Source organism: Cyprinodon variegatus, unplaced genomic scaffold, assembly GCF_000732505.1.
Source record: "Cyprinodon variegatus isolate N-32 unplaced genomic scaffold, C_variegatus-1.0 Scaffold896, whole genome shotgun sequence".
Lineage (NCBI taxonomy): Eukaryota > Metazoa > Chordata > Actinopteri > Cyprinodontiformes > Cyprinodontidae > Cyprinodon > Cyprinodon variegatus.
Window position 1 is genome coordinate 324,940 of NW_015151349.1, and position 9,287 is coordinate 334,226.

At 37.5% G+C, this 9,287-nt stretch overlaps 1 protein-coding gene across 1 annotated transcript in view; it reads left to right on the plus strand.

Annotated features, from left to right (window-relative positions):
- dnajc14 (DnaJ heat shock protein family (Hsp40) member C14) overlaps positions 1-810 on the plus strand; it is a 19,840-nt gene extending 19,030 nt beyond the window's left edge. The window contains exon 7 of the mRNA XM_015397910.1: positions 472-810. Coding sequence (XP_015253396.1) covers positions 472-769 — 298 coding nt within the window. The 3' untranslated portion in view covers positions 770-810. The remainder of the gene's footprint in view (positions 1-471) is intronic.
- Positions 811-9,287: the final 8,477 nt, after the last annotated feature.

The following is a 9,287-nucleotide window of genomic DNA, read 5'->3' on the forward strand; positions in this document are numbered from 1 at the left end:
GTGTTTGGATGCTGGTGTGGGTAAGCAGAGAGATGGTGCCGGCTAGAGGGTGGGCTGAGATGAGAAAGGGGAGTGGTTATTCCCCTTATGACGCTATAAAGGACATGGTTTACACAGGCTTCACCACATATATGATTGTTACTAATTGTTTATAAAGTGAATTTTGCATAATATGGGACCTTTTAACGAGAAACAAGTTGTTACACAAAGAGAGAAAAGTCATAAAGTTAGTAGAAGGAAATTAAAGCAACTTTTTTTGACTCAAATGAAACGACTTTAATAATGAGATCTCAGTGTGGCTCTTATAATCTGTCCTAATCTGACCCTTTTTGTGGAGGTACAAAATCTTTGAGGTTCTATGACCAACAAGGTAACCAGAACACATGACTTTAACTGTTGGATGAAGAAAGCTGTGTGTTTATATGTTGGTAATAGTTTGGAGAATCTTAAACTCCTGATGTTTTCTTCCAGGAGCCCCTCAGAGCACGCTACAGGACCTTCAAACCCCGCCGATTTACAGGACTTCTTCTGCAGAATGTTTAAGGGGGGACCGCCGAATGACATGGCTGCCAACGGCGGAGGCTTTTTTCCCTCAGGTCCGCCCTATCATCACCCGCCCGGTGCAGGAGGGACTCCTTTCTCCTCTCCCTCAGGGCAGACAGGTTTCTACATGCCAGGTGCCCACAGGCCAGAATCCAGCGAGACCTGGCCTGATGGTGGCAAACCTCCCAGGAGGAGAAAGAAGGTCCGAAAACCCTTCCAGAGGTGAAGTCTGTTTACGTGTTTGCGTGTCAAAGCATGGACAAGAGGAAAAAAAAAAAAGGCCATGTTTGTCCCTCGCCTGCCTGTTGGCGTGCCAAGATCTGAACAGAAGGTGGTTGAGCTCAAAGCTGCAGTCAGATCAGCTGATCAAGCAGGGAGTGGATCAGCAGGAGGAAGAGTGTTGAAGGCCAAGGAAGCGGCAGTGATGGTGCTTTCTCTTTAATTTGACCTTATTGTGTTGTCGGTCTTAAACTTGACTGTAGCCTTGAAAACCGAAATCCCTCCAATGCTGTAACCAAGCATCTTCTTTTTTTTAGAAGTTCCTGCCAAATCCCTCATAGCATGATTTATTAAGCCTTTGTTTTCGTTTTTTTGATTGCTTCATTTTTTTTTTTATTTCCCACTTTGTGAGAGAGAGAGAGATGAATGGTTGAGCAGAGGGCTTCAATCGTTACGATTTACAGATCACAGGAGGGGAGAAATGAAAAGCGCGGTTTGTGCAGCTAGATTTAGCCAGTGTTCCCGTTCTAACTGCTGAGTTTGTTCTTCTCTGCCACTGGAGCATCACCTCCAGACTTTTTAGAAGTGATCCAAACGCCCAAAGCTTTTTGGAATCTAGTTTTAGTAAATCTTTACAAATAAAGCACTAAACCTTGTGGCGTGGAGTCGTCTCCAACTGCTCAGTCATGAAGATAAAACGGATTCAGCTTCAGATAAAAAGCTCAGGTTTGTTCTCATCTGCCTGGTGAAACTACAAGGTCTCCTTTTCTAACTCTTCCATAGAGGTCAGAGGTCAACCAGCCCAGGTACTGTAAAAATTGAAATCTAAATAAGTCATTTTTTTTCTTAAAATATGTGCATTTTGTCTTGAATTGAGGAGGTAGGCAAGACTCTTTGCCAATGGAACAAGACATTTTTCATTTAAAATAAAACACAATTGCATTGTCTTATTTCAAGTGCTTATTATCTAATTATCTTATTTTAAGAGTAAAAATACTCCATTAGCAAATCATCTCATTTAACTACTAAAATTTAGGTTATATACAGTTCATTTAAGACATTTTTTTTACTTATTTCTAGATCGTTTTTCCAGCATGACGTTCAGGTCATGCAGTTCTGTCGATGTTTTATTCTAGGTTTAAAAGTTTTCTGTAAAAGCTTTCATAATCTCATCCTGCTCTGAACTTCATGCTGTTCATTCGCTAAAAATCTGATGGTTAGGCGACTTTTAAAGGCAGCACTTTCCTTTTTGTTTTTTACGCTGCAAAAACAATCTAGAAATAGGTCAACATTTCTTAAATTAAGTGTATGTACCCTTACTTTGAGTAGGTAAATAAGATATTTGCCAATGGAATGAGTATTTTTAACTCTTATAAGATAATTAGATAATGTGCACTTGAAATAAGACAATGCAATTGCTTTCTTCTTATTTTTAATGTAAATTCTCTTGTTCCATTGGTAAAGTGTCTCTCTTACAGCCTCAATTCAAGAACAAATGCACTTATTTAAAAAAAAATTACTTATTTAGATATCAATTTTGCAGTGTAGGGGTGTAAACATCTACTATTTGTAATAAAAAGAGATGTTAGTACTTTCAAAGGTATTCTGAATAACCTGGAGGCTTTTTGATTACTAAAATGGTTTTAAGTTAATGCATATTTCCTAAAAAGCTTCGGAAATATTTGTTATTAGTATTAATGAAATTAAAAGACAACTTGTTGTCCTGGTGTTCTTTATCAGAGAAATGAGTTCTTATCAGGAGGCTGCTTACCGCTACCATCATTACACATTTAATTAGAGTAATTGGAATGTTTAATTCAGGCTATTTTTCTATCGAATGAAATGTCTTCCAGGGTAATTTCCATTTCATTTAATAAATCGCAATCATTTCAGATGAAACCGATTAGACTGGAGGCGCTAATCTGAAGAAAAAAAGCAGGGGGAAAAAAAAGACATGCTCTATTTCATTTTCACGCAGCGGCTAAAAATAAATCATCCTCCGTTTCTTTATACTTTTGGTTTGTTTCTTTCTCTCCTCAGCTGTAGCTGCTACACGGTTTTAACACGTTTTATTCCGCGATCGTCACACCTGTAGCCTCTGAGTTACTCTGGGTCAGATACCAGATTCTGGTTGGATTAACGTTAAGAAATGAGTCTATGATGAATAATTGAAACCTTCATTTAGCCTGTAGCTTCTACAGAGCAATCTGCTGCATTGTTTACACCTGAATTGAAGACTATGGGCTGTCATTGAACAGACAAGTGTGTGTGTGTGTGTGTGTAAGGAAGGCACTTGATAAAGGTTATATTTTATATTCAGAAAAGGTTTTCTATTGTGTTAATTTTCTCCTCTTTTATTTCTTTTTGTTTGTTTTGCACACCCAGCGCTGTAATAGAAAGTAGACTGCTTTTGATTTAGAGATATTTCATATGTTTGAAGCTAAACCTCGAGCTGCAGGTGAGTGGGTGGTCTTACTCACCAGGCTGGATGGCTTATTTGCAGATCTTGTTTGCACAGAATCACACTCTGCAGAAGATAAGTGTTGACTTATACTTTAATGCAGAAGAGCAAACTGCTAAAAGGAGCTCTTGTTGCAAATGCTCGTTTGTGCTGGAAATCTTCACCCGAAGGAAAGATATGGAGATGATTGTTTTTTTTTTTCCACAAACAAAGAAATCTAACATGTAGGCTCCTTTTATATCAAGCCAGGAAATAAAATCTAAAACTATCTCCTATGAAGGCAAAGCTTTTCGAGTTAAATTTCTGAATTTGATCTGTTAAAGTAACTTCATCCTGATCTTCATTAGTCGGCTTCGATGGACGGCCTAGCCTCATCCACCACGGTGTTAACAGACTCACTTCCTCTTCATCTCTTGGTGATTTGAGAGTATGAAATGCTGTACGTTTAAAGGTAGCAGTTCAGAGTCCCAAGAGGTCTGTTTCCTTTGTACGTTTTCACACAGAATATGCAGAGATTTTGCAAAAATATTTGACAATCATCAGGGTTTTTTTGTATGAAGTTAAAGAGGCGAGTTCCCAGTTTTAAAGTAATAATCTTGGGTTTCTCCCCCCCCCCCACTGCTTTGTCTGGTTTTCCAAATAAAGAAGATTTCCAAGATGTACAATGTTTGGTGTGTTTTCTGCTCATTTGACTCAGCTTCCATATTGCTGTCTGTAGCAGAGCTTTTATGCAACCTGGCCAAAAAAAAAAAAAAAGTACAGTCTCACCATGCTGCCTCGTTTTCCCCTCGCCGGCCCTTTCACATTCTGTTATGGTTGTGAAAATGGGACAGAGAGGTTGTAAATCTCAGCTCCTTACAAGGAGTTTCTCTAAAGAGACCAGAGTCCCTCATGTGATGTTGAAGGAAAAAAAAAACTGGACTCATTGATGCAAATGTTTGGTCAGCAGGAAGCATTCCTCTGCAGGCTTACATACGACCCATCAAACATTGATTCAACACTTTATAAGGCCTAACCCTCAAACAATGGTGCATTTTTTCAATATAAAATAAAATTCCCTCTTTTTTCCAGTGATTTTCCCCAATAAAATGCAAAATCGGGTAATAAATAGAGAGTGCGAGTGAATGAAATGCAGAATTGTATTGACACTTATAATAATCCCAAAGAGTTTGTAGGGTGGTTTCGTTTGCTGAAGAAGACTATCAAGGACAAGACCGACATGACCGAGATCCAAAGCTTCTCAGCAGAATGTGATTACCAGGCCATGAAGGTTAGGGAAAAATTTAGGCAAATAATCGCTCACAAAGACTTTTCCTTAAGGGAATTGAAAAGACAGATTAAGGTTTTACAAAAGAAAAACAATCTGGTTGGCTGAGAAATCTCAAATGTGTAAAGACATGACAGTCTTGACAGATGAGCTTAGAGTAAGCCAAGTGGAGTGTCGAAGACAAGAAGTTGAGCTTAGGATACTGAAAAAAGTCCCTAAGGTCCGAGGTTAATCAAAAGGTACAACGAAACAATCAAAGAGAACTAAACCCTCAGTGAAAAATTATCTCAACAAGAAAAAAAGTGGAAAAATAATTTAAAAAACAAAAAATACTGGAGGAAACTCTTTTGAAGAAAAAGAATAAATATTATCGTTCCATGTCTAAAATGGCAGACAAGCCATAATACAGAGTTAGATCAAAAGAGAAAGATGATTGAACGTTTAAACAGAGCCTGTGAAGACGCCATGGGCACACCAATCTTAGCGTTAAAAGACAAACAAATAGAATCTCTTACTAATGAGGTTGAACTTTTGAGAAAAGACAGAGAAGAAATATATCAGGAAAAAGTAAAGGAAATTAAAAGTCCGTTGGTAACAAAAATTAAACGGCTTAAGAGAAAAATTTCACGAATGTTATATGAAAAAAGTGATTGCTCTGCAACACATAATGTACAAATACGTGGATTACAGAAAGATATTGAGAAGCTTGAGGGTGACGAGAGAGATTAGAATATAGAGATAAATAAACTAAAGGATCAGATAGATAAGCAGCATAGCGATGTCCAGAACAGTAGGCAAGAAGTAAAAATGATAGAAAATCAAAAGTTTGATTTGCTCAAGGAATTTCAAGATGAAGAGAATCTCAACATGAAATTAAGGATTAAGAACAAATAGAAAACCTAAACAAGGATCTAAAAAAGGAAAATGAGGCACTTCAAGAGGAAATCAATGCAAAAAACACAAAGTTGAACAAATTAGAAAAGGAACGGAACTAATTGCACGGCAAATTAACCGTTCTCCAGGCTGATGTCGCCAAATACAAAAGTACAATCCTGGGGATGAACAATAAATTCAAGCGTATAAAAGGTAACATGCAGAATTGTATTGACACTTATAATAATCCCAAAGAGTTTGTAAGGTGAAGATCCTTATAAACCGACATGCCACCATTAATATGTTTGACAATAAAGTTTAACAATGCATGATGCAAATCCGTGAAGCAGCGAGACCGTGACTTTTAATTTAGGGATTTATAAAGGATTTATGAACTAGTTCTCTACTTACACCTGGAATCATATGTTTATTTTCAAATTTCACATCTTCCAACTGTCAATTATGGGGCGGGCCTATGACATCATTATCTGGACATTCCATTTGGGCGGGGCATCCAGGTGATGACTCAAATCACCTAGGTGGAATGTGGACGGTTGCCCCGCCCATATTGTGGGCGGAGCACATGGAATCTGAGACCTCACAATAACAGAACTGTATAGTTGCGGCTAGGACTTCAGACTGATCGGAGGTATTGTACCAAACTCACGAAAAAATGTCTATAGATCCGTTAGAGGAAAAAAAGTTTCAACTGGCTGAGCTACAAGCAGAAGTTGATAACCAAACTCACGAAAAAATGTCTATAGATCCGTTAGAGGAAAAAAAGTTTCGACTGGCTACGCCACAAGAACAAGTTGATAAGTTATCCAAAGAGCTTAAATCTTCTAGGAAAGAACACAGGGTATTGAAAGCAAAAAATACGGCGACAGAGGCAGAAAACAGGAAACTACTCTTTTCAATGTTCGAGAAAGATCAAAAGATTAAAGCTCTAGAAGCTTCATATAGAGATTATTCTACGAAAATACAGAGGACATTGGAGGAGAAAAACGCAGAGATTGAAACATTTAAAAAGCGAGAAAACTTGTACAACGAAACAATCAAAGAGAACAAAACCCTCAGTGAAAAATTATCTCAGCTAGAAGAAAAGTGGAAAAATGATAACAAAATACTGGAGGACACTCTTTTGAACAATAAGAAGGAATATACTCGTTCCATGTCTAAGATGGAGAAAAAGCTGGAGAAAACAAATGAAGAGTTAGGTAAAAAGGGAAGGGTAATTGAAGCTTTAAATAGAGCCTGTAGAGAGACAGTGAAAACACCAATAAAAGACAAAAAATTTGAATCTCTTCAAGAAGAGCTTAAACTTGAGAGAGAACTCAAAATAGAAACAATCGAGGAAATTAAACGTTCGTTTCAAGAAAAAATTTGTGAAATGCAAAAGGACTTAAAACGCAAGGACATGCTTAAAAAAGATCTTGAATTTCTAAAAGATAGAGAAATAGATAAATTACAGAAAGCTAATGATGATTTTTGGTATGAAAGGACATCTTTGAATAAGGAGATAGCTAAAGGAAAAGATGTGATAGGAAAGCTGCAAATGGATGTCGTGAACTGTAATAACGAAGTAAAAAAGATAGAAAATGAAAAGCTTGATTTGATCAAGCAAAATCAAGAAGTAGAGAATCGCATCATTAAATTAAGGATTATATGTACAACTAAAGAAGAACAAATAGAAAACCTAAACAAAAAAACTGAGGATCTACAAAAGCAAAATGACGCACTTCAAGAGGAAATTAATGCAAAAAACACAAAGTTGAACGAATTAGAGAAGGAACTGAACTGCGTGCGTGGCAAAATACCCGTTCTCGAGGCTGAGGTCGCCAAATACAAAAGTAAAGTCCTGGGGATGAACAATAAATTCATGCGTGTAAAAGTTAACATGCAGAATTGTCTTGACAGTTATAATAATCCCAAAGAGTTTGGAAGGAGGTTTGGTTTGCTGAAGAACACTATCCAGGACAAGACCGACGTGACCAAGATCCAAAGCTTCTCAGCAGAATGTGATAACCAGGTCAAGAATATTAGGGAAAAATGTAATGAAATAATCGCTCACAAAGACTCTTCCTTAAAGAAATTGAAAAGACAGATTAAGGTTTTAGAAAAGAAAGAAGATAGCTGGTTGGCTGAGAAAGCTGAAATGTATGAATCCATGACATTCTGGAGAAATGAGCTTGGAGAAAGGCATGTGGAGATTCGAAGACTCAAAGCTGAGCTTAGGATACTGAAAAAACACCGTAAGGTCCAGAGGTAATCTAAAGGTATTTTGTTTTTTGGTTTTGACTTAAGCCTGATGTTACTGTTTTGATTTGGGTTCTGCTTGTCAGGTTTCTGTTTCTGATGTTTTTTCTTTTGAGTATCCAGTTTTGCTTTGCTCCTTGTTTTCTAATTTTAGTGGGTTAATTCTTAGTTTATTGGGTTTTTCTTAGTTACTTAAAGTTTGCATGGTCTCCCTGAGCATGTGTGGGTTCTCTCCGGGTGCCCCGGCTTCCTCCCACAATTCAAAAACATGACTGTTAGGCTAATTGGCTTCTCTACAGTCCCCTTAGGTGTGAGTGTGTGTGAATGGTTGTTTGTCCTGTTTGTCTCTGTGTTGCCCTGCGACGGACTGGCGACCTGTCCAGGACGGACCCTGCCTCTCCCCCATTGTCAGCTGGAGATAGGCACCAGCACCCCTCGCGACCCCACTTTAGATAAGCATGTAAAAAAATGGATGGATGGAAAAAAGTTGCTCCTTTTTTGTAATTAAGACATCACCTGAAGCACTCAAAGGCCAGCTGCTTCACCTACAAGCTGCCCTGCAGCATTATAACCGGATATCTGTGTTTCCTATAATCATATAATGTATAAGTTTGTTTTTAATATAAAAGGATTAAATTAAACACAACCCTTTATCATCATCCTATGTTACTTACTGACTGACTGATCCAGCCAGGAGTTCTGAAGACTGCTGGAAAAATGGGCAAATAAAGGCTGTAAGCCATCAACATTTCTGATTCTTAGCCACAGCCGACTGATAAAGGAAATCTGAGGGTTTCCTTTTTCCGATCTTCTGATATTTAGTTGCTGTTACTTTTGAATTATCTGATGACTCTTTGAGGAAGTCCAGCCCAGATGTTCAACTTTTATAGCGAAGTTAATATTTTAATGAATGTATTATTTTGCCTGATACAGAGAGAGCATAGCAGATAAAAATATGAGTGGGAGACACCTCTGCACAATTCTATATGTTCAAAAAAAAAAAAAAAAACTGTATTTACCTTCTCTATTAGTCGTTCAAATGAAACCATTTTCAAAGTGGAAAACAGTCCTAATTCCACATTCATCAGAGCCGCTGATACTTCAAACATTGATAAACAGCACCTAGTGAGTGTAGTGCTTATAAAATTTTCATCAATGTAGCAAAATGCTGCTTTTCTCTTTAAACAATGACTTCCTCTCATCAGTACTGATGCTCATGTCAAGCATAAAAAAGGACATGCAAATTGCATAGCACCAACGAAACCAGACCAATAGTGTCCCTAGCAAAGTTCAAATCAAACCGACGCCCTTGCCCCCATGTCTCTTTGCATCCTCTTTTGATATTCTATTGTTTTATAGAACATATCACAATATGTATTTCAGTATTTGTTTGTTAGTTCATTTGTATAAAGATTGTAGCCGTCCAGCTGCATTAGAGATTAATATTTTTTACTATTGTTTCTGACGGTCCTAATACAGTATGTTGAATTTCTCTCCTTTCCCTCGTTGCATCAATGCCTCCTTTGTGACAACAATTATCAAAAATATTAGTATAGGACTTTAAACCTGACATTCAGAGGTACTAAACAAGCTTTAGAAAACCTCTTTGTACATAAAAAGTTTGTTTTCGCTCATTCTTCACCCATAAATTTAGGCAGTTTGTAAGGC